At 47.5% G+C, this 26452-nt stretch overlaps 1 protein-coding gene and 1 pseudogene across 1 annotated transcript; one reads left to right on the top strand and one right to left on the bottom strand.

The window, feature by feature from the left end:
- Positions 1 to 10601: 10601 nt before the first annotated feature.
- On the top strand, positions 10602 to 12364 carry LOC120705542 (pathogenesis-related genes transcriptional activator PTI6-like). The gene has a single exon (XM_039989933.1). The coding sequence runs from the start codon at positions 10883 to 10885 to the stop codon at positions 11993 to 11995; it is 1113 nt and encodes a 370-aa protein (XP_039845867.1). The 5' UTR covers positions 10602 to 10882; the 3' UTR covers positions 11996 to 12364.
- Positions 12365 to 15175: 2811 nt separating this feature from the next.
- LOC120709402 lies at positions 15176 to 17243 on the bottom strand (annotated as a pseudogene).
- Between the last annotated feature and the right edge of the window lie 9209 nt (positions 17244 to 26452).

Here is a 26452-nt window from a genome sequence, read left to right as displayed (position 1 = left end):
ATGTACATTTTTGGTGCAAATAATGTTGTCTAGTGATTGACTACGTACTGATCGTGTGTGGATTCCTACGAAGAGCTGGAGAGAAATTAGATTCTGTGCGGAGGAATGGTAGCACGCACACAGATCGAAAGTTCACTACCGGAAACCCGAACATTGCCGAGTGCTAAAGGGTTTGCCGAGTGCATCTTTTCGGGCACTCGGCAAACAATCTATTTGCCAAGTGCCAACGAGAAAACACTCGGCAAAAAAAGGCACTCGGCAAACAAGGTTGTTTGCCGAGTGCCTAGAGGTTGGCACACGGCAAAGAGGTGTTTGCCAAGTGCCAAGGGGTGGGCACTCGGCAAACATCCCATTTTTGAATTTTCTAAAAAAATTTAAAAATAGCAAACAAAGTCTAAAAATTATGAGATTTGGCAGTTATCATAATATCATATGTGTAGGTTGTGAGAAAAAGATGAGGAGGTTTCGCACACTTTTGTCATGTACATGCTTACAAACCGATACATCTCCGAAGAAAAATCATAGAGTTGAAAATGATCCGATAAGAATTGGAGTCAAATTGACGGTTGAATTGTTGTTTGAGTTCAAAACTTTTTGTATAGGCAATAGACAACATAGATTGCTTAACGTGAAATTTTGGTAATTTTTCAAGTCCATTTGGTATTTTTAAATTTTTTTGCTGAATTTTTTTGCCGAGTGTATTTTATTGGCACTCGGCAAAAAGAGGCTTTGCCGAGTGCCATAAAAATACACTCGGCAAAGCGTCTCGGATGAATTTTGAATTAGAATTTTTGGAGTATTTCAAATGACCTCGGATGAAGAAACTCACAACAGCAAAGTTGTAGATCTCGAAAAGTTAAGAAACTTTGTAGTTCACAACTTTTTTATTTGAATGGATTTAGGATTTCAAATATGTGTTTGAATTTCTCAAATTTGAAATTCAAATTTTGCAAATGACCTCGGATCAAAAAACTTACAACATCAAAGTTGTAGATCTCGAAAAGTTATGGAACTTTGTAGTTCAAAAGTTTTTTATTTGAATACGTTTAGAGCCTCAAACAAGCAATTTAATCTCGAATTAGTATAATATGTGGAGAATCAAAACAGAATCTAGACATATGTAATACAGGGTTGGAGTGGTAGAGGAGGCTACACACGAAGCAAGAGGTCACGGGTTCGAATCAAGGCAGCCGCGTAGCACGCGATTTAACGCGAAATAATAGCGAGACTTGTGACTTGTGACATTGGATGATTGGTGTGATTACCGGGTGAAAATAAAATGTTTTGCTATTTTTAAACGCTGTTTTTCAAATCTGGTTTCGAAAAATTTGCCGAGTGCTTTTTGACACTCGACAAAGACTTTGCCGAGTGCCCGAAAAAAGACACTCGGCAAAGGTGCCTTCGCCGTCACTTTTTTTACCGAGTGCGGTTTGCCGAGTGCAAAAGGGCTTTTGCCGAGTGTATTCGACACTGGGCAAACAAGGCCAGCCCGGTAGTGGTTAAATACATGCTCGCCAATTATGAACGAGCACACTGATCTTTTCTTTTTTTAAAAAAAAAAGTTAGTAGCACGACGACAAAGAAAAACTGATACGTACTGTTTGTGTAGTATAAAATACAGAGATCATATATAGTAGCTATTTACTATTACGTAGCTTGCTGCTAGCCAGAGTATACATGCGTTACTATTTAGTCACGGGCTGGCTCACGCGCGTCCAATACGTTGGCACGCAGATACGCACATATATAGTAGAGTGTACTTACAGGGAGGGGTTTCCGTCCGTGAACAGGAGGGCCGAGACAAGAAGGGAGATACGCGCGGAGCACATAAAATTTTCCAGTCAGGCGCCGCAACCGAACGTGCGTACGTGTGCTTTGTGGCTAGCTTTATTTGTTAGCTGAAGGGTGAAAAGATCTTGTAGCAGCTAGCAAAAAGGCAAAGTGATCGATATAGGGCACCAAGCAATGCAGCCGAGGACTGATGAGCTAGTATATAGTAGTACTAGTATGGTTTAAATTAAACTAACTAAGCAGAGGATGGCCATCCCATGTGGCACGGCGGCGGCAGGTGGAGGATCGAGGAACATCTGGGGGGCGGTGACCCATTGACCCTGTCGTCGTCGTCACTCTCCCTGTTGGAGGCCAATGCAAGCTAGCAAGGCCCCTCTCTATGGCCGTCTTTAGTTTTGTTGAAAAAAAATTTTCAAAGGAATCTTACTATTTTGAAATATTAAATAAAATCTATTTGTAAAATTTTTTGTACAGATGGGTTGTAAATCGCGAGACGAATCTAATGATGCTAATTAATTCATGATTAATCAATAATTAGTGGATGATTACTGTAGCATCAATGTTGCAAATCATGGATTAAATAGGCTCATTAGATTCGTCTCGCGATTTACAGTCCATCCATATAAAAAGTTTTGTAAATAGACTTCATTATGCATGTGTCGAAACATTCGATGTGACGTTTTTTTTTGTGTTTACAGAATTTACGGGATCAGATCTAAACAAGACCTACATATGCAAATAAAGCTAGCTTGGCCGCCTCGCGAGCGCACGGGTGCACCATCAGCTATAGCCCCATAGGCTAGCCGCGCCCTCTTAACAGGGGACGACGAGTCGCCGACGCACGACGGGCACGGCAGGAAGACGACGACGTGCGTGCAACGGTGCAAGTTGGCGCATACTATATATATATATATAGAGCATTTTACCTACATGCCATTATAAAAGATGCATGTTACCTCTATGCCATCGAAATTTTAAAATGTTCCTCCATACCATTGAACAAAGTTCCTTTTACCTGGGTGCCATTGCCGTCAAATTCACCCCTAACATCAGTTAACTTGCTGCGGAAAAGACCATTTTGCCCTTGCTTGTAGAATGCAGCAATTTTACTATTTTTCACTCTAGTGACATTGTACAGAAACACAGGTTATATGTTTGCACATGAAAATTACACCCTCATCACATTATTGGTTATAACCTGTGTTCCTGTGCCACTAGAGTGAAAAATAGTAAAATTGCTGCATTCTACAAGCAAGGGCAAAATGGTCTTTTCCGCAGCAAGTTAACTGATGTTAGGGGTGAATTTGACGGCAATGGCACCCAGGTAAAAGGAACTTTGTTCAATGGTATGGAGGAACATTTTAAAATTTCGATGGCATAGAAGTAGCATGCATCTTTTATAATGGCATGTAGGTAAAAGGCTCATATATATATATATATATATATATATATATATATATATATATATATATATATATATATATATATATATATATATATATATATATATATATATATATATATATATATATATATATATATATATATATATATATATATACACACACACACAAATCGGCCACCACTCCACTCCAGCAGGCAGCAGCCGCAGTAGTGAAAAGCCGAGCGGCCGCCGTGTTCCGCGGGGCCTAGTATAGCTAGCTGATGCTCACCTTTGTCCAGCCCGCCGGCCGCTACTCTCGCACGCGCACGTACGGCTGCAGGGCACGCTGCTGGTTAGGAGTACATGCATGCAATGCGCCGCAGGGCGCCAGCCGGACAAATTCGTGGCCCGTTATTCGCCGTCACTACGCGGCGGCGGCGGCGACGACGACGAGTACTACCTCCGTGTATCACATCGCTCCATTACCGGAAAAATCGAAAGTCGCCGTGTGCCCGATAGTTCGCCGTGTATTTTTTTGACACACGGTGAAATAATGGTTCGCCGTGTGCTTTTTAGTGGCACACGGCGAAGTCAAGTTTCGCCGTGTGCTTTCTATTTGACACACGGCGAAGTAATAGTTTGCCGTGGGCACACGACAAAGCAATAATTTTTTTCTCCGTGTATGACGGCCGTTACGAGGGGACAGCGGCGTTAGGCTTTGTCGTGTGCCTCACGGCGTGTGCCTTCAAGCGGACAACAAAAAATCATCCCCTGCCCTTCAAATTTTTTTCCCCAATCCACAAGCAACATGTTGTAATCCGTGTTAAAATTTGGAACATGTTTGTATTTCTTTACTATATTTAACTAATTAATTACATTTCAAGCAATTTTTTGAATCAAATCAAATTTACACTGCAAGCGGTTCAAATAGTAGATCAAAATGAGTGAAAAATGATATTCATGTTATTTAGCCCAATTTAAGGCCATACCCATAAAATCCAAAGAAATTTTGAACAACTTGACCAGGAAAAACGACAACGACCGTGTGTCTGAATGATTTTAAAATTCTAAAAAATCCAAGTGAAGTCTAAAAATTGTGAGATTTGTGAACAACTCACGATATCATATGTGGAGGTTATGGTAAAAATATTTAGTGAGTTTTGGAATTTTTTCACGTACGATGCTTACAAACGGAAATATCTCCGAAGAAGAATCATAGAGTTTAGAAGCATGCGGTTAGTTTTGGAGTGGAAGTGACGATCAAATTTGGTTTTGACTTTGAACTTTTTTTCTAAAGGCAATACACAATATATATAGTGCAATTACAAAAACTGTGTACCGGGGCGCCGGCCGGCGGGCGCGTACGTGTCTTGTTGCACGCTGCTGGCCGTATCGCTGGACCGACTACGAAACCAACGGCACGCCGGGTCCGGTCGGCCCGGGTACACATGCCCGTCGTCCTAACCGATCGAGAGACTACTGCAAGCCAGCATGCTGCCGCGTGTATGTATTATTGTAGCTTTGCGTGTGTATGCAAGTAGGACGTACGCCGTGGCGGACGGGCCGGGCATACATGCCGCCAGGAGGCATATGTACGTAGTATAGTATGTATATATATGGGGTTGACGGCTTGACGCGGACGGGTCTCTCCGGCCCGTCGCGGCCGATCGCTGTCTCGCCCGCCGCTGCCTCGCCCCGTCCATTGGCTACATCGATGAACACGATGCTAGCTAGAGCTAGCTCCACCTCCACGACGGCCAGCCCCATCCATTTGGCCGCTACCATATTGCTTGTCCGTGCGCGACCAACGATACGATATGTATGTGCCGCTCGCCGCTGCTTATTATTAACGGTTTATATATTAATAATCGCCTTATTAACGTAAGCGACCTAACCTACCAGCCTGCCCATGCGTATGCATATCGACTAATAAATTAAAGCTGCCGCCTATATATCTTGCCTACCCACTATATATAAGTATATATACTAGACAATTAGGCCCGTGCGTTGCTACGGACAAAGTTGGTATAAGTATCGGATACGTATTAATGCCCGTATATTAGTTTGTACGGATCTACGTGATCGAGTCGTAGACGGAGGGGGTTGGTCCGACTTACATACGGGATGGACTATGGTCCACCCGTCAATAACATAGGCCGACCAAACCAAACAACTAAACCAAAAAATTAGGTGGAAACCTTACTCACTTTATATATATATATATATATATATATATGTGTGTGTGTGTGTGTGTGTGTGTTGAGAGGCAGGACATGCAGGACTATCGATCCATCGCCGAGCGAGAGCGAGGCCACTGCCCTGCATTGGATTAGCTACTACTCACTCTGTTTCAAATTATATGTCATTTGACTTTTTAATCTCAAATTTGACTATTCATCTTATTCAAAAAGAATTGTGCAAATATAGTCAAATTTAAGTTACTCTTGAAAAACTTGTATTGATAAAGTAAGACACAACAAAGGAATTGTTGTTTTGCACAATTTGTTGAATAAAACGAGTGGTCAAATTTGGAGTCAAAAAAAACTTAAACGACCTAGTATAATTTGGAACGGAGGTCGGAGAGAGCATGTTGCGTGCATGTGTTCATCTCTCCAACCATGGCCACGAGTTAGTTTGACTATTATCCATGGACGATGGGCCTCCTAGCTAGATCTCCATGCAGGAAACAGTTGCTGCACGTACGGCAGCAAGTTGCCTGCCTTTGCTTGCTGCTTGTGGGTCATCGATCATCACGCGCGCGCCTGGCCAGAGCTTTGCTGCTACGCGATGCGGCTCCTCGCGCTTGGTCCGGTCCTCACGTCCTGGACGCGCGCGGACCATCCACACCGTCCGTCCAAATGAAAGGATCCCCTGGCCCCCAGCTGTGCCTCTGTTCCCTCTGTTCAAAGAGACAACGATATTGATACTTGCACAGTAGTTTGAGCACTACTAGCTTCCACTATTTTTTTGTTTTTTTTAAAAAAAATGAATAACTATGAAATGGAATACAAGATCATCACTTTGGTTTCGTTGTGACGACAACGACCACTCTAAACCTTGTTACATGTTAATTATGCAAGTGTGGTATGTGCCCAAACATAGAAGTGCACACGTACACAACTGAACCACATGGAAACGGTGTAAAAGGAAAGACTATTCACCATGTGAGACTGCTCAAAAAGGAATCCACGCGTTTCACCGAGATACTTTTCTTTTAGAAAAAAAAATGTACTAGTGTGCCTCTTTTGTCTTAGTAGTTGAAAAGCCGAGGAGTTACTCATCTTCCGCCGGCCGTAATTGGCTCAAACGTCCTGTGCCTTTGACGCGCAAATTTTTAACGAAACGAAAACACATACTACCAGCCAATCTCCCACCGCATTGCCGTTAACCAATGCTGCTGCAGCAGCAGGAGGACCAGCTCGTCGTTTGAGGAAATCGGTGGTTAACCAAAGCGGGAGGAAAATAAAAAGATTAACCAGCGGCGGCCGGCCCGGGTGAAAAACCGTGGCCTGCAGGCGCGGGCGGGGACGGGTGTTTCGTCCACGTCAGCGTCACAGGCAGCGACCAAAGAGGGGCAGATGGGGTTTTTTACCCCCACCGAGGTGAAAGCAAAGCAGCACGCTGCCCTGCCGTACCACGCCACAGTGCCTGCACCTGCCCTGCTGGGTTACAGCAGGTAACATGGGCGAGGGCGAGGGAGCGGCAGCATCAGACCGTGCCCGGACACACAGTGATGCTGATGCCATGCAACGCGGCAGCACCTTGCCCAGTTTTTTTACAGCCGGCCGGCTGGCCTGCGATGATGCCCTGCGGCCAGCGAGTGAGGCGCTGTTTTTACCGATCGGCCCCCGGGGGTGATGCAGTGCACCTGTCACGTACCGCTGGCTCCTGCTGCTGTTCTGACTGACTGGCCGGCCGGCCCGGCTGGACCAAAAACCCAGGGCCAGGCTGGCTGACGGGCGGGCCCGGCCACGGGCCACCGGAGGAGCGAAGGATATTTACCGCGGCGGCGGCCGGCCCGCGGGACGAGGCTGTTTTGCGTGGGTTAATTACATGGGGAACAGCGGCTAGCGTGTCGCCGATCCACATGGTTTGCGCGCTGCCTTGATTAGTTGAGCACCCGGTGCCCGCCGCTGGTACGAACACGAATCTGACCCGGCACGATTCGCGACGCGCGCTCATCACCGTGTCGGTCTCATCTCATCTTCTCCTCCTCTCCACCACCGCGCACGGTGCCGTCGAGCAGGGAGGAGTGGAGGCGACCTTTGAAATGGCAGGGAGGGGGCAGCCAGAGCCAGGGCCAGGGCCAGGCCCAGGCAGAGGCGAACACGTGACCTCTCATGTGCTGCCAGTGCCATGCCCGACTAGGGGCGGTGACTGCCACAGTAAATTCCGATCATGCTTGCGGCGGAAATGCGGGAAAAAAAACAAAGATTACTCCAGTTGATCCTTTTTGCTGTTTGCTTAGCCTCCTAGCCCGGTAGACTCTGAGGGTCGTCACAAACTGGTTTTGGAGCCGGGGAGGCGTACGTACTCTGGTGTGCAAAGGTTTTATGTAGGATCACCCGTGTTACACTCTTCGGAGTTCCACCCAATCATGTATTCTTATCTTTCAAATATGATCCGGCAGCGCTCTTGCCCTTTTTTCAAACAAAAAACTTTAAAATTTGGCTTCAATTTGAGTCTTTATTCTCGACGATTCTAAAGTGCCACAGTAGATGTTCTTGACGATTCTAAAGTGCCGGAGCAGGAGGTTTGTGTGTTTAGATTTTACAACGTGAAAAGGAAAAAACATAGTGTAGCAAGGGATTCCGAACTTGCAACAATACCATACACTCTTAGTACCTTTGTAGCAAAATGTGTCCTGACAAGGATCTCAATCACAAAGGTGTCAGATGCCCGATGACGACGAAAACTAACCATCAAAACAATATACATGTGAAAATGTAGTCAGTTTGCAACGCAATTTGTCGTCTAGTGTGCCAGTTCTGCACTGGTTGTAGTCTACCTGCACCAAAACTATATACCTAGACTGCGATCGGAATTTTATGTTTTAACAACAATTTTGCTTACGCAAGCTAACTTGTGCATCCTACTAACACATCCATGAACCAAAAACTAAAGGGTCGGTGATAATTCTATTATTTTGAATCTCCACATACCTGAACTCGTTCTATCACTTAGACGGAGCCAAGACACGAGTCTAGTCTACGACAACAAAACTATACACCGAACAAATCCCATGTGACAATGTGGCTGTTCCAATTGACTAAATGCTATCTAGCTACCATCCCAACTCAGTAGATAATATCCAGTGGATCAAAATAATGTAGGTAATCAACCTATCTTTTTTTCTGTAGAAAAATTTGTGTGGAAACTTTATGGGAGCTGATGGAAATATTTTATCCAATTCCTTATTAACCAGAATTATGTTCATAGGCTAATTCATTAGATTCGACCAAACGATCATGGACCAAAACCAAAAGTGCTCACAATAATCCAATTGTTTTGCTGTACTCCTAGACGATACTATAGGTGAGTCATTTTTGTTGTTTATGTGTCCATATACGTGAGTTTAATTGATGGCGACAAAACTAACCATCAAACAAATTCGATGTGGCAATGTGGTTGGTTCAAAATAATTGTATGTCATATATTGTGCCAACTCAATAACATAGTATCCAATGTACCAAAATTGTGTATATGCAATCAATCTACTATTCTGCCATTGCAAAATATGTATGGAGAACAATATGGGGGTAGATGCATCCCCCCCCCAATTTCCCTATTAGTGGTAATTTAGCTTTCATGGGCTAACTCATCACATCCTACTAATACAACTACAGAATATACCAAAGGTTTTGGATCGTTCTCTTGATTCCCTTTTTCCTCGACATTGAAAGTCGACAAATATTAGAGTTTTATGTTTGCTAAGGCACGAACATACTTATTTGTGTTTCTTGAGAATGAGACAGAATAGCATTGTGCAAAATTTTGGGACAACGCGGGAGATTGGGCAAAGAGGTAAGATTTGTATTACGAGCATAATTTCTTCTGCGTACAATTTTTTTAGTGATCGCCAACTCCCAATGCAAGTTGGGCGCAACTGTAATGATAAATATGAAAATCACAAATCATTATCTCCTTGCATTTTACACGTGTTTTTGCAAGTGCTGAATCTTTTCACATTGCAAATGATTACACTAGCTATTGATGTACTTGGTTGTTGACAAGGTGTATTATCAATTGGTTACCTTCTATAGATGCAAATTAGAAAAACTGCTCATTTCATTGGGTTTTCTAAATTTAGTTGCACTGGTCCTATCATCGCGTGAGTCTATAGACAAAATCTTGAACAATAAATTCATGACCATTTCAAGATTGTATATACCAGTGCAAAGCTGTTAATAATAATTAGTCACCACAAATAGTTTCGCGTAGGACAATCTATCGCGCCAGCATTTTTGTGGCTATAATATGTAAAAGCAAATCTTCGCACGCATTCTCATTTCCAGGCAAATATGTGCTAGACAGCAGCATAGACTTCCAAAAAAGAAATCTCCGAATTTGAAATTCAAACACTCGGAGGGGGGGATAATCGGTGGCCGGAGCCTGGAGCGGCGGAGCGGGAGGACGGTACGCGTCCGCTTTGCCTTGGCACGCAAGTAGCCGCTTGATGTTTCGTGGCCGCGGGACCGACCTCAAGGATAGGATCTGCTAACAGCAGAGAAAAACCGGCAGAAATATCTCCATCTCCAACTAAAATTTGGTATGACATCACGCCCCCACGGTAATCCCGAAATTACCGTACCTCGCCGCGCGGCCTTTACCTGCTCCCCAAGATTTGACCGCAGCGTAACCCCGCCCCACCCCGGCCGCTCCGGCTCACGTGACGCCCCTGACACGTGGGGCCGTGCGCACGCGTCGCCCATCCAGTGGCCCTACAGCGGATGCGGCGGACTGCGGCGCTGAGCCGCTCACACGTCGGCCGACGGCTAGAATCTCCGCGGCCTCCGTGGTCGCTTGCAGGTGGGCCCGGCGGGGATCCTCGCCGGGGCCGTTGGCAACCTCTGCGGAAATGCCGGATGTCACTTACAGGTGGGTCCGGTGGAATTACTGCCCGCGCGAAAATGTACTGGGCCAGGTTGTTAGATCTGTTTCACTGCTGTAAAACCACCAGCCAGCCAGCCGGGCGGACGGGCCAAGCCAGGCCATGGGCATTCACTTTTCGCCATTTTTACTCGAGCCCCCCTTTCAAAATTCGAAATGAGTTCTTTTTGAGGAAATTTTGCGGAAAAGGGCAGACTTGGAAAGCGCGGCTGGAAAATACAGGGAGGGAATAAACAAACAAAAATCCGCCCGGGAATGGGCGGGGCGATGCTATAAAAGTGGGGCGGTCTCGGCGCTGCTGTGAAGCCTACCACAACCACCAAACAGACCCGGGCACGGCCAGCGACACCCCCACCTCCGCCTTCTTCCTCCCTCCGCTCACCTCATCGCCTCGTCTCCACCTCCAAAAGTCGCGAGCCGTCTCTGCGGGGTTTTGCGGGGGGACGGTTGGCGTCTTGCGCTGCTGGTGGAGGGCCGTTTGGCCGGCCGCCGGGCTTTCCATCCTTCCCCTGCCTTTGGGGAGGTTTTATCTCGGGAGGTTTCTTGAGGGGTTTTAGCCGGAGCACGGTGGCGCAGTCATCAAATGCGAGTGGAGTGATGTGGGCCTTGGAGGAGGAGATGTTCGTGGCGGTGAGGCGCACGGAGCACGTCGAGGTCACCTCCCGGGCGGTGGAGGCGGCGCCGGCCAAGGAGAGCGCCGCGCCGGGGCCGAGGACCGTCAGGGTCTTCTGCGACGACTACGACGCCACGGACTCGTCCGGCGACGACGACGACGCAGGGGCCGCCGCGCGCCGGAGGGTGAAGCGCTACGTGCAGGAGATCCGCCTGGAGCGGGCGGTGAAGGAGGCGCCGCCCGCCCGGCCCGCGGCGTCCCCGGCGGCCCCGGCCGCGGCGAGGGTGAAGCTGGTGCTCCCCGGCCGGAAGAGGAAGGCCGACGGCGCCGGCGCCGGCGCCGCGGAGCCGCGGTTCCGCGGCGTGCGGCGGCGGCCCTGGGGCAAGTACGCGGCGGAGATCCGAGACCCGTGGCGGCGGGTGCGGGTGTGGCTCGGCACCTTCGACACCGCCGAGGAGGCCGCCAAAGTCTACGACTCGGCGGCCATCCAGCTGCGCGGGCCCGACGCCACCACCAACTTCGAGCAGGTCGACGACGCCGCCGCCCTCGCCGTCCTGGCGGAGGTCGCCGAGCGCCTCCCCCAGCCGCCTCAGGCGGCGGCGTCCAAGAACGCGTCCTCGTCGGCCACCTCCTACGACTCCGGCGAGGAGTCCCACGCGGCTGCGGCGTCCCCGACCTCCGTGCTCCGCTCATTCTCGGCGTCCGGGGTCGCCAACGACACCTGCAGCAAGAAGCCGGCGCCGGCTCCGGCTTCCGCGGCGCCAGCACCACTGCCGGCGTCCCGCGCCCCGCAGACCGACGAGTCCAGCGGCGTGGTGTTCCGCTGCCCCTTCTCCAGCGCCGACGGCTTCGCCGGCGAGTTCCCTCCCATGTACACCGACTTCGACCTCCTTGCCGACTTCCCGGAGCCGTCGCTCGACTTCCTCGCCGACATCCCCGAGGAGCCCCTGTCCCTGCCGTTCTTCTCCTCCGCCACCACCACCACAAGCAGCGAGTCCTCGTCGGAGCCGCCGTCGCCGGCGAGGTGGCAGCAGGTGGACGACTTGTTCCAAGACATCACCGACCTGTTCCAAATCGACCCGCTGCCCGTCGTCTAGCTAGCGCAGCACCAACTGTAAACACCGGGCTTAGCGCAGCAGCTGCTGCTAATCCGGCCAATTTTGTTTGCATTCCGTCGTTTTTCTTTCTTTTTAGTATTTCTTTTAGGGGCGTGAGAAGAGAGAAGCTTGTTCGGCAGGGCGGCGTAGCTGCTGCCACTGCCACCCCCGCCGAGGAGGAAGAAGAGGCCTTGGACGGGGCGAGTTGCGAGAGAGAGAGAGAAAGAGAGAGGTGTGGTGGTGGGATGGGAATGGGATCTTCCGCCATGGATGGTCCTGTGTCCTTGGACTGTGACCACCATCAAGTTATCATCAGTAATTAGAGAGAAATTAAGCTATGAGTAATTAGCGATTCGTTTCATACTTTCATGCCACGCCGTGCCTTGATCAGAACCTGTCTCCCCGATTTCGATTTGATTCTCGCAAGCGAGGCATCCTCTCGGCTGTGGCTTGGTGGCCGTCGCCGTCGGCGGGGCGGCAGCAGTAGTAAACGTGACGTCGCGACGCGGGCGGGGCCGGCGGGCGGCGGACGGCGCGTGGGTCTCTTCCCGATACGGCCCGCGATTTGCTCCGCCTCGCCTCCGTTCCGAGGCGCGGCCGTACTCGGCAGTAAATGCTGCTGGAGTGGCCGCAGCACAGGCACAGCGGCCAGCAGCACATTTACCCCGTTTCCGTTTGGTGGTTCCCGTTTCTCGCGTGGTTGGGCGGTGGACGGAGAGTTCCGTTGGGCGGCCGGCCGCGGCTGGGGACCGGCGAAGGCGGCGGCCACCTCCGGCGACGGCTGACAAAAGGGGGTGGGATTAGGAAAAAGCCTTGCTTTGGGTTGTTAAACTTGCCGCCCTCTTTCCTCGTGGGCAGAGCAGGGTCGCAGCGTGGGCGTGGCTGCCTCTGCCATGCCATTGGCATCGTGCGGGCTGCGGGCGTGGCCGGCCCTGCAAATCCCACTCTTTCCCCTTGGACTCTTTCTTCCCCCCCCCCCTTTGCTTTCACGGCCAGGACATGACACCGCGTTGTTGGTGTGTACTGAGCTAGGAGCAGTTCAAATTTCAAAGGGAACAGCAAAAAATCGGGCAAGTACCCCTGACCAAACCTTTGTTTGTACTATGCCTAGCATTTCAGGTGAGCGTAATGACACCGCCACGTAGGATTGAGAGCAAGAAGAGGGTACCTAGCATGAATGAGCAGAAATGGAATTATGCTGCAAGTTGTAGAGGCTTGCACGGGGAGCCGGAAGGATACATGAAAAGATGGCGTGCCTCCTCCTTTGTGTCTACTATTCTTTTGGAGGGAGAGACGAGAGAGAGGGGAGGCCGGGAGGAAGACGAGGACCCAAGGGGGTAGGCTCCTTTGGGCTTTGGCTTTTAGGAAGGAGATGGGGAATTCTCTTTCTTTCTTTCCCCCGTCTCTTTCCAACACCACACCGCCCTCTTTTGGGCTTTGCCCGGCCGGAGAGCTGATACGCCGGCCGGCCGGCCGGCGAGCATCTGGCTCGGGTGCTTCAAGGCTGCCTACAAAGGGCACCGTGCGGCCACAATACTTGCAGAGAGCGAGCGAGCAGCTTTAGGACCAGCCGATCTGCTCTCTCGGTCGCTGGGGGAGGGGGTACATGTCTGGCATCTATCTTGGGTCGCCGTCGCCCGGCCCCGGGCGTGATCGGGACGTCGCCGCGCCGGGCCGAGGCGAGGCCCCCTGACACGTGCGGAAAGGTCGCCCCCCTCCATCTAGCCCTGGTAACGAGTCGTGGCCCGCTCCTAATCCAAGCTCGGCCCTTTTCCTTTGGGCAGGTGCCGATCCTGATCTAATTTGTGCCCTTCTATTTATAATCCTACTCCAGTTTGAGCCCTTCTATTTAAAATCATACTCCTACTCGTGATCCTAACTCAGCCCTTGGGCCGCGATCCAAATAGCAAAGTTTAATTTAATCTGCTCCCTCCGCCCGAAGCCGCGCGGGGTGGCTGCTTGCCTGCTTCTGCTTGTATAAACTTAACTCCTACTCGTATGCATTATTGGTGCTTGATTTCATTTTCATGTAGTGAAATATTATATATAGGTATATAGCAAATAGTATGAATTATAACACAAAGTAAATAGTGATCTGACCATCTCTACTGGGTTTATCTTTCAAAAAAAAAAAGAGGATGGTCTGCCATGCACAGCAGTACCCAATTGAAGCTGAAGGAGGCTTCGTTGACATTGAATGTCTTCACGGGCAGGGCGCCGCCGCATGGTTGGTGTCGTTGGTAGCTGTTGCTGCGTAGCCATCTGAATTCCATTCCTCAAAAGAAAAGAGCCTTCTGACATCTGAAACCGTACTGAATGTGTCCTGAATGCTTTTGTTCTTGCATGCGCCTGCAAATACATTGTCAGTACTTGTTAAAAGCTTAATACAAGTTCTAAATCAACTAAAGGAACCAAATAACTACTAAGTGAATTAGAAAAAATGGCAATCCTGTTACAGCAAATTTTTTTTCTATACCACCACCTATGTTCAAACTTCACAGTATGATCTATTTGTATATCAATTACCCAGCATGTTACAATCCTTGGGGAAACATATGTTGTATAACTATGTTAAAATACCTTAAAAATCAGCGCACGACCCACAAAAGTAAAAAAGAGTTGTATTGCTCTTACACCCAGGACCCATCTAGTTAGCTTTTCAAAAAAAAAAGCTTAGCAGAAATGAACAAACAACCAAGTACACTAAGTTGCAATTTGCCCCATACTTATTGTAAAATAAAGACCACAAATATCAACTAGAAATAGGCCCCTGCCATGTTGGGAGATGACAAAAAGGTGCCTTGAAACTAAAACCTGAATGATTGGTCAATCAAAATGTGTAACAAAAAGGTGCCCTCAAACCTAAAACTAGAATGACCGAGCTTATGAAATTTGTATCTCAATATTATCGACTCATGACAACAATTTATTTTCACAGGAGCTGCAACTACAGGGTACAAATACTCATAATGTCATCCATTCAGTATAAAAAAGGGGATAGAACTCAAGGATTGTGGAACCGCAAGATTTCACAAGAATTTTAATCATGTTGTGGAACTAGATAGCCTGCTAACTTAGCAACATACAGCTGAAAGTAGGATCTCGAGCTGAACATGCAGATGTACAACTACAAATCAATTTCAACTTCTCTCATGAACCAACAGCTAGGGCACTAACCTGTCAATCAGCTTCTTCTTCTTCATCTGATTCAAACATAGATTGTCCAGTCAATGGTTGACCTGCAATGAATAAGAAACATATTAAACCACTATTATAAACATAACAAGCTTTGCAAAATGTATCTCAAATACGACATTTACCTTCATCTGTATCATTCAAGCCAAACAACCAGTCTTTCACACATACTAATGCTTCAAGAGTTTCTGGAGAGAGAGAAGTCCGTTTTTTATCAAGTATCCTTCCAGCACAACTAAAAGCAGATTCTGAGGACACTGTGCTTACAGGAATTGCCAAGAAGTCTCTAGCCATCAGAGCCAAGATAGGATAAGCATCTGCGTTTTTTTTCCCACCATGCCAGAACATTAAAGTTCTCTCCTGCTCTCACAACTACTCTAGGATCATACAAATAAATGTCCAGCTCAGTTCTTTCTGAGCGAGTCCTTGAGTTTTGTGATGAAAACTGTGCAAATGCAAGTTCCACACGCGGTTTGCCATGAAGTCCAGAAGAAGAACTCGAATTGCCCTGACTTAGTACTTCCTCTTCATGTGAAGTAAAGACAGGACCGCCACTGTTCCTCATAATCCTCTCATACTCTAGATAGTATTGATTCAAATATCGCCTGAGTTCTCTCATCTTCTCTTCCACTTGTGCACTCTCAACGGTCATGAAATAGAACTTGACAAAGTCAGCTTTCATCGATGGATCTAGTGTAGTAGCTATAAGAAGTATGATACTAGGTGCAGCCCAATACTTCTCAAACTTGAGATACATAGCTTCCGCCAACTCATTGAGCAATGAATTGGCATTCCACGCCTCATCAAGCAGTTCATCTCGGATTGCCATCATCATCTTCAAAAACATGTGAGCTGTTGGGAGCCTATCCGCAGAAAATGCTTTTGTAGCATCACTGAACTGCTCTAGAAATTCATGAAGCCATGCATCGTCCTGCCAGTCTAGTTCACTAGGACAATCTTGAAACTGCTCTGCTGCAAATCTGTTGAGGGCTGCTTTGTACTTCAAAGCTTTATGCAACATATCATATGTCGAATTCCAACGGTGGGGAACATCTAGCACTTGCCCTGACTTGCCTCTGAGACCTAAGGTCTGAACGACTGAGTTGAATGTTTGCATTTGTGAAGGTGTAGAGGTGGCAACCTTGATAATGTCCCTTATCCTTTTAATTGCATTTGGAATGACTTGCAGTCCTGCTTGAACCATTATATTGAGAACATGAGCAGCACATCTGAGATGTAGATGTTCACCTTCAAAGAACATCTGCGGACCTAGAGCAGCACGCAAGTCTCTGATTGCTCTATTGTTCACACTTGCATTGTCTAGAGTCACTGAGAACATGCGGTCAACCAAACCCCACTCCATTAAGCAAGCAGTGATCCCATCTTGCACAGGAAATGAGTTATGGGGGTAAGAGATCTGCTTAAATGCAATGATCTTCTTCTGGAGCTCAAACTCTTCATCAATGTAATGGGCTGTAACTCCAAGATACCCCAAGTTTTGGTTAGACGACCACAAATCAGCTGTTAAACTGACATGAGACTTCAACTTTGTGATCTTATCTTGTAGCTGCAATTTCTCTTCTTCATACAACATCATACAATCTGCACAAACTGTTTGTCAACCGACGCAATGGAATGAAGGTTGACAATAGTTTATCATCTCTTTCCAAGTAGGATCATCTGCTTTTCGAAATGCAACCTCACCATGGAGAAAATACTTTGCAATGAGTCCTCTGAATACCACATGATCGAATACAGAATTCTCTGTACCGGGCGTGTTCTTCAAAGATGCCAAGAATCTATCCCTGTCCTCTTGAGGGATATGATGGCAATGGTATCCAATGTGCCTGTTCAAATGAGTTGTTCCTTTCCCTGACACAGAAGATAACTGAAGCTTACAATACTTGCAGACAGCCTTCTCCACTCCATCAATGAATTCCGTGTCAACATATGCCCAAACTTTAGCTCTCTTTTTCCCTGACCTGCCTGACTGATCTGTGGATATAGCATCCTCAACCTCTGCTGCTGCGGTTGCTGATGAAACTCTTTCCATAATACCAGACACTGTAAAAGAGATAGCATTGCTGGATATTATTATACAGCTAGCAATGAGTAATATGAAACAACAGGTAGTGGCTATGAAGAAAAAATTCTGCAGGTCATTGGTAGTATGTAATAAAAGCATAAATTCGTGGTACCCAAGTACAAATTAATTATTTCCAAGTGGAACTAAATTTGGCACTTAATAGCTACTGGACAGAAATATTAAACAATAAGAACTCAGGTTATATGCTCACAGAAATAGCTACTGGACAGAAATATTAAACAATAAGAAATGGATTTATAACAAGCACATAATGTTTTCTAAGTTTTGTGAACGGAGAGCTTCTAACTTGGTGGCTGTAACTGAACTTTGCAGGCATGGGAGTTGTGGAACGAGGGCAGATGCCATGATCTCATTGATAAATCATTACACGGTAGATGTCCTGAGAGTTTGGCGCTAAGATGCATTCATGTCAGCTTGTTGTGCGTTCAGGAGCAAGCTGCGGATCGACCCTTCATGACTGAAGTCCTTTCAATGATTACTAATGAAAACGCCAACTTACCGGACCCAAAGCAACCTGGTCTCGAATCAAACTGACATCACTGAAGAAACCTGCTCCCTGAATGGTCTTTTAATTACCAACCTGGATGGCAGATAGTAACTATCTCAATCCACTGTTGTTCTGTCTTTTCTATTGTTGGTAAAAGCACGGATTACAATTGCTTGAATTGCATATTATTACCCAAGTTAAATCAAAGAAACCTGAAATTCAGCTCCTCTTATAAAGTTTTGATCGATCTGCAAGGACTGCTAGGCGGAATCATTAGAGGAACTTATAGTGCCCAATGCCCAGCTTGGCATTACGACTCTCTGATTTCAGCTGGTCCCAAAGCCACTAGCTCGTTGTTGGTATTGAATTTTTCTGCAGCTCGATCAACAATAGCAGCACGCCGCCGGTCACCAACAGCAGTACAACACCACGGCCACCGCCGGCAGAGCAGCAGACGGACCTCCAATCCAATCGAGCAAATTAAATCGCCGGAATCGAGTGGATCAAGAGGCATACGACCCCGTATCAGCACTAAACTAGCCCACGCCCCTAACCCGATACACAGAGCAGTGAATCCCCAAATCAAACGCACCGCAACACCAATACGTGGAGAAATGGGGGGCCAGAGGGGGACGGTGACGGGCAGGCGTCATCACCTAGAGTTGGCGGACGGCGGAGGAGCGGCGAAAGGCTGGACCTTTGGACGGATCCGGCGGCGCCACCTATCCTTTCCTCAGCCGCGGCAGTGGGTGATGCGGGAGCAGCCACGGTGGTAGGTGCCGACGACGGAGGTGAGGAGAAGCGTGGCGGAGGAGGTCCCGCGACCTTGTCGGGGACGGCGGCGGAGACCCGCCGAGAGGGACGACGCCGCACGCGCAGCGCAAGGATCCGTTCAGGATCCTCCCGTCTCCCGTCGCCGCCCGACCCATCCTCCCTCGGCCCGCGTAGTATACGGCGAAGGGCACGATCCGTTTAGGATCCTCGGGGCGATCCTTGATCATTGACTCGGGTATGTCTACAGCCCAGCTCTTTCACGGGCCGATCCAATCCAAACTCGATTCTGTGTGTTTTCGGCCCGTAAAAAATTTATAAATGCAGACCCACGATTTTGGAGGCCCTTCCGGCCGTTGGATTCACACGATCCGTTCCCAGGCCTGCCTCCATCCCGTCAAAAGAAAGAAAAAAAGACGACGTTTTTAGCGGCTTGGACATGCCGATGCGTGGCGCCGAGAGCGAGCCATGCCAGTCTATGAGGAGTCCCCTTGCGTGTACTCTGGCCAGCAAACGTGCCACGTCGGCACCTGGTGGTTCCTTGCTGGTGCGAGTGCGATGGCTACGTCTACCGTTAGGACGTCGCCGTCTCCTCCCAGCGGACAATCTTTAGGTACTGGCCGCTCTCAAGGCCGGACCGGTCCGCGCCGGAGACCGAGCAGTCGCGTCGCGCCGCCTCGGCTGACATGCGGGCCCCCACGCAGGCAGACTGCCCCGTCGCGTCCTCTCGGATTTGTTTCGAGTCCGTCCGTCCGTCCGTCCCTGCAGTTCCAGTGGAGCTGTGGTGCTTCTTCAACAGTACTCCTAGCTCACTGTGGCCGCCGCATGCCATGCCAGTGTACGACGGCATGTTGGCTGTTGCCAGGGAACGAAGGACGTTGGAGCACTCGGTCCTGGGTGGTCAGTCTCGTGTCTCTTACCCTACGCCTGGCTGCCTGCTATGGACCTATCAAGAGGGAGGAGGGTGTGCCTCCCGATGCCTGCCCTGCCCGGCCCGGAATTCCCCTGCTCTGCTCTCGTAGTGCCCTTCGCCTAGCACACTAGCAGAGCAGCAGGAGCCAGGAGGAGGTTGCGTTGCGTGCCAAGCAAGCGACGGCGCTGCGTTGGAACTCCACCACGACGACGACACCACCCCACCACAGAAGGAGCCAACAGACACTGCTGCTGGGGGTGGGCGGGCGCACACATGACACGACACGGATGCACGTACGACGTTGGTGCCTGCTGCCGTGAGTGCGGATCAAGCTAGGCCACGACCCCGGTCGAGTCGAGGGAGGGGCCGCGTCCTCGTGTTGGGTCGACTCGTACGGTACGACGCTGCGTCCCGTGTGTGCGCTCATCGCTGTCCGCCACGGAGATCGCCGTCGCCTGTCCTTTCCCTCGCGCGCCGTCGAGAGCCCTGCCCTTTTTCTTTTCTTCTTCTTTCTGTCGCCCTGCACATTGGATTTTGCTGCAACTACTGCAGAATATTGTTCGGCAAAAAAAACCGCAGACATAATAATAATCTATTATCTATTATTGGAGTACCTGAAAATTATTTGTAGGTATGTTCCATATTCGGTGCTACGTACTGTTTGCGTGATGTGGATGCTCCAGCTCCTGCCGGAAACAAACTGCGGCCATGTTTGGTTACCCATCAAATCAAGATTGCATAAAAAGACGAACATCCGCATGGAGTATTAAATAAAGTCTATTTGCAAAAACTTTTTAGAAATAGATGTAAATTTTCGAGACGAATCTAATGAGCCAAGTTTCATCATTATGGCTACAGTGATGCTACAGTAACCGTGCTCAATCATCCTCTAATCATTCGGTCAAAGGCCTCATTAACTAGAGCACCTGCTACAGTACCATAGTTGTGGAGGTAATTTTGTAATTAGACTTTATTTAATACCCCTAATTAGTGGTCAAAGCATCGTTTCTCTCTCGTCAAAACATTTTCACCCCTCATCCAAACATGGCCTGCCTTTCTTGGGCACGCACCTGGTGGCCCCGTATCAGCTTTTCTTGGGTGCACGAGCGACGTAGAGCCAATGAATGAACGTGTCAACATGTTTACTTCTACCCTACTTAGCCACCACTAGATTGGAACTAGGGAAAAAGGCACTACTTAGACTACGTATTGTTTTCCTTTTTGAGAAACTAAACTAGTACGTAGACTATTGTAGGCAGTAGCAGTTTCGTTCAGGAAAAAAAAACTATTGTAGCTAGCAGCTATCATGCGTTTTACCATCAGGAAGACAGGAACGAACAGGATGGTTTTACTATAGTAGCAAGATAAGCTGACGCCTGTCCCCCCATTCATCAGGTTGGTTTCCATGTCTCGCTTTCGGTAAGTCTATCCTTCGCACGCTAAAGATATGCTACGGCATGCCTAACTGAGCTCGTCTGGACGCCACATTTGGGTGTGATTAGGGCAGTCCCAATGCAGACTCCACTCATAAAGTCTAAACCTCAAAAACTCCATCACAAAAAACTATACTTCTGAATGCAAAGTGTGTTACTTTGGTTTATATGGCACATTTGTCTCTCTCACATTCATTCTTAATTTGCGTGAAGACTTGAAGTCTAAATAAGACTTGGAGTCTTGATTTCTCTCCCTCTCCCTTCCATAAATATACTGCCCCATCAGCAAAACACAATAAATAGGAGGTTTAGACTTCATGGTAGAGTCTGGATTGGGACTGCCCTTAGGCGAGGTTTTGCATGCTATTCCTCGTCAGAGTCTGTCTGTCCCCATTGGGCGATCATGAACGGAACCTTTCTGTTTGGCTTGCGTTGGCTGGTGGTTGGTGCTGATTTGCTGCCAGAAAAAAAATACTGTTGTCCAGTGGCTCGTGCTGATTTGGTGTGAGAGAAAAATATTGTTACTGTTGCCAGCATAACAGAGTGAGTTGCGGCATCGGCCTCAAAAAGGGTCAGCATACGCCATGATTATTGTTCAGTTGTCGAGCCTGCAAACTACTTCAGCTTCACACACAAGAAGCCTACCTTAATGGAGTATGCAACTGTATTTAAGCAGGCAGCTAAACTGCCACTCCCTCAATCCAAATTATATTTTGTTTGATTTTTTAATCTCAAATTTAATCACTTGTCTTATTTAAAAAATTTACACAAATGTAGTCAAATTTATGCCATTCTTGAAAAATTATTAATAAATTAAACTACAACAAAAGGAATCGATATTTTGCATGAATTTTTTAAGTAAGACGAGTGGATAAATTTGAAGATAAAAATTTAAACAAAATATATTTTGAAACAGAGGGAGTACTATTTTATAGTAATAAAGATTACACCCAAAAAGAGAAAGACAACAAGCTTGTTTAGTTTGGGGAAATTTTTGAATTTTGGTACTATAGTATTTTCGTTGTTATTTGACATTAAAGTTCAATTATGGACTAATTAGACTTAAAAGATTCGTCTCGTCGTTTACAGTTAAATTATGTAATAAATTATTTTTTAAAATATATTTTTAATATTTCATGTATATGATTTGATGTGACGAGTACTGTAGATTTTTTTTTTGAACTAAACGGGTACTCCAGAGTCCACACAGTAGTCCAGGGTCCGGAAGCAGTCGTACCGTACGTCCTCGCGTTTGATTTGAATCTCGTCTTTGGGCACATGCAATGCATTGGGAGGATAAAACTAAACTAGGGGTGTGTTTAGATGCCCAAAAACACCCCTAAAATCCAAATTTTCCATCACATCTCCATATCGAAACATTAAATATAGCAAATAATCTATGCATGGAGTACTAAATGTAGGTAAATAAAAAAACTAATTGCATAGTTTTGATGTACATTGCGAGACGAATTTTTTGAGTCTAGTTAAGTCATGGTAAGACAATATTTACCACAAACAAACAAAAAATGCTACAGTGTGTGATGTGATTTTTTGTCCCACTTTTCCAGGGATCTAAACACAGCCTAGGAATTCTCCCATTGGGCAGGCAGATGCATCCGTGCATCCTGTATGCATCATGCATGTAGGACCTGGTACGGCGCGTCGCGGCGCTGCAGGGTGCCGGCGGATCGGAGCTGTGCCTGTGCGCGTCGTGCCCCTGCGCGCGTGGATGGGTGGCCTGGCTGCCGGATGCGGCACGACCAAGCAAAGCAGCCGAGCCGGCCGCGGTTAAACAAGGGAGGAGGGGACAGTGACAGCGCTGCCTTGGCTCCAACGCTCCGCAGCTGCCGATTTGTCGCGCACCCCGGCACCTTCTCCCAATGTCCCCGACCCTTCTTCGTGCTCACCCGTGCTGCGCTGCATGCTCTGGGGCGCGCGGCATCGATCCAGCTGCCCCTGATTTCTGGAACCGGAACTCGAGGCCATCCATTCACGGAGCAGGTTCCGAGCTCGCCGGCGCGACCTGCGACTGCGACCGCGGCGTCCTCCGATGTCCGATGTCGTGTCCTCTGGCCACTCACGGCGCTTCACTTTCACCTGTCTGATCCCATTTGGACTGGCAATTTTTTCTGACCCGAAGCCCCCAATTCATTTTGGTACTCACCTTTCGTAAGCATCTTCTTCGTTTCCAGGATGCAATGCAATCGATGGCGTCGCAGAAATTTGTGGTGCGGCACTTGAAACCCAATCATGCCTGCCGAGCCCAAAGCTCTGAAATCCCAGCAAAGGTTGGGGACTCGCTCACATCAAGATCAAGCATGCACTTGAAAGGAAACTTCTTTTGTATTATCCCGCATCGCTTTCCGCAGAGAGATAACATCAAATAGCAGGCGGCCTCATCATGCATTCCGGCTCATAATCGCCAGGAGACAGACCCATCTCGATCGTTTGACTAGTAGTGGTGCATGTGTGAGGTCCGGTCAGTGGAGCCTCGTTTTCTCGATCATTTCCCATCTCGACTTCGACTGACAGGTTTTCTACTAGGAAGCGAAATCCTGCTTAAATTGCCTTCCCGCGTCCATTTGAACGCTCATTTTCATACCACAGAACAGAACACGTGGCAAATTGTGAGGTGGCCAATGAAGGAAGAACATAAAACATAGTAGTTTCAGTAATGCAGCCATGTCTGAAAAGCTCTGGACAGTGTCCTAATCTGGTGCCGAAATATCTTCTGGTATGCAAGACATGGATGGACCACGTAAATTCCGGCAAATTGGTGGTGGTCCTGTAGCCCTCCTAAAACCATACAAAGGGCCCATGCCCATCTCTCTCTCTCTCTCTCTCTCACTCACTCTCTCTCACACACACACACACACACACACACACAAGTTGATACTACGAGTCCCTGATAGGCTATGGTGCTGATTTTTCAGGTTATTGGCTAGGAACAAGCTATGTCTTGTGATGGTGATGGGAGAACAAAACGGTCGAGCTTTTCCTCACATGTAAGGTGCTGGAGAAAGCTCTCTTGCGTTGCCACAAAAAAGAGACGAACACATCAGCACACAGTGCTAGCAAATCCGGTCTGCCGTGCGCATCGGCCTGAAAAGCCCCAGCGCTTGCTAGAAGACGCATGCCCAAAGAGGCTTATCTTATCTCTGTGACTTTTCAGGAAAAATCTCAGGACCTTCACATCTAACTTCAGCAAAGCTATGCATGTACACATAAAAAGGCTAGACTACGGTCATTGTCGGATAAAGAAAAATGAAGCGTACGTAGACATCTTTACCAGCTATGGTTGAATGTGCAATTTCCTGTATTAAAATCTGACAATCAGAGCCAGATCTTTGACAAATGTTACTATTCTCTCATGTCTCTGTTCTGTCAATAAAAACCCGTTGAACTTCAATGTTTGTAGCTTGTGATGTAACCAAACAGAAGCTTAGCTTGAAGATACTACCCCTGTGTTTTTTTTAAAAAAATAAAAACTTTCTCCAGCCTGTCCAAGGAATATGAGTATCATGGTAGCTTAGAGAATGTAAGTCCCCAGCCTGATTCATCATTCTAATCTCTTTTAAAACAAACCGCAAGGCTCCAAAACCATAACGTATCCAGCTTCCTCACCGCGGCAGAAGAGATTGTTTGACCGGTCCGACGGCAGCTTCAAAGTCGAAAGCTCTGGAATTGGAACGTTACAGACCACCGTTTCAGGTTTAAAACAAGGGGAGTCACAGCCTTGTACTAGCTCACCGGTTTGTGGTCCTCGATCTTGGATTCGAACAGGATTCTTTTTCGGTACTCTGTTGGCTGAACCTCGCTTTATTCTCTGTTGCTGTCTGATTTTTTGCCCAAACCTCCAATTGATTCCATGCTATTTCCAGTTTCAGCAAGACATTTTGAAGTCATAGCCCTTAGTAAAAATGTCAACTTGTGCTAGAAGAGATGGTGTTCAAATCAAATCCTGCAGATACATGTTCGAAGGAATCAGCTAAAATGTCTTCTGTGCCATATTTTGAGGGAGCAGGCGAGCAGCTAAGTTCAGATTCAGAAGAGCTGCGTGGAAAACCAGGTAATTAGCAAGCAGGATCAGGGACAGAAGCAGGCTAGCAGCCAAGCATATGAAGCTCGCTTGGCTCTTTCGAGCCCTCTCCTCTCCCCCACACCCTCTTTGTTATTTGGCAGGTTGCTGTTTCGGCCCTTGGTAGGGTAGCTTTCCAATAACTGCAAGCACAAGATTACAACATTCCTTGTAAAGCTAGATTCCTTGGGTCTCTCACCTCCTACCACCGCTCCTCGCATCTGTCCCTTTCAGGCTTTCACAGTGGATCTCTTGCGCACTAGCCACTCAGCTAGGCCTCTATCACAAATCACATGAATGAGTGGCTCTCGAATTTTGCATTCCTAGACCCACTGAAGGAACAGCTAGCACGGGAAGCATGGAGATAAGATAAGCTTGCGGCGAGCATACATTGGTGCTCCGCTTTTGGCTTTTGGGGAAGGGGTGTCTGCTTCAATTGGCTGTTCACTGTTGTGTTGTGTGCATGCCTGAAAGGCTGAAACCCCTTCATGTGATGTGGTCACACACTAGACTACTAGAGGGCAGGGTTTACAAAACCGGTCCGGCCCGGTTCTGGTTTGGGCTGGTACCAAACCGGCCTAAATTCAAAATTTAAATTTAAATTCAAAAAAATAAAAAAAATTTAAAAATACTTCAAGGTGCGACGAATCTAATGGTGTCAAATTTTCTCAAAAAATCCATTCGTTTAACATACTTTTCGGGCATTTAAAGTTAAACCAAAAAAGGAAAAAATGAGACGGCACATTAAGACCCACTTGGTAAACCGGTCAAACCGGCCGATAAACCGTTCCAAACCGGTCAAACCGGCCGGTATACCGGTCCAAACCTATTACACATGCGATTTTGAATTTGAATTTGAATTTAACCAGTTTCTACCGGTTTCCGGTCAAACCGGTCCGGTAAACCGCTACCGGAGGGCGGCAGTTTGACAGGACGGGTCGGGATTATTAACCCTGCTAGAGGGAAGAAGGGTGCTCTGTTTTTTTACCATGCTTTTTCTCTCCAACTATTTTTTCTGCCACTCTGGCCAGGCAAATCGATGCAATGCAGAAAAACAGGATTTCCTTTCATACCTTTTTAACCATGGGAGCAAGCAAATTATTGGTGTCGTCCGACGGACCGGTGAGGATATGCGAACAGGGTTCGTCCTTTCTGTCGTGCGTTGGGAGATGGAGATGTGTCGGCACTGCTGCAGCAGCAGCAGCAGCAGGAGGCCCGGGGCTGGGGGCAGCAAGCTAGGGGTTTGTTTTTGCAAAATTTAAAATTTCAAATTTATCATATTGAACGAGAATTTTAGTGCATGGAGTATTAAATATAGACGAAACAAGCAACTAATGGTATAGTTTGCTTGTAAATTATGAGAAGAATTTAATGAGCCTAATTAGGTCATGATCAGACAATAGTTTGCTTGTAAATTATGAGAAGAATTTAATGAGTCTAATTAGGTCATGATCAGACACTAAATTACTATAG

The sequence above is a fragment of the Panicum virgatum genome, chromosome 5K, assembly GCF_016808335.1.
Source record: "Panicum virgatum strain AP13 chromosome 5K, P.virgatum_v5, whole genome shotgun sequence".
NCBI lineage: Eukaryota > Viridiplantae > Streptophyta > Magnoliopsida > Poales > Poaceae > Panicum > Panicum virgatum.
Note: the sequence above shows the minus strand (reverse complement) of the source record. Positions and strands in the feature narration are given on the sequence as shown.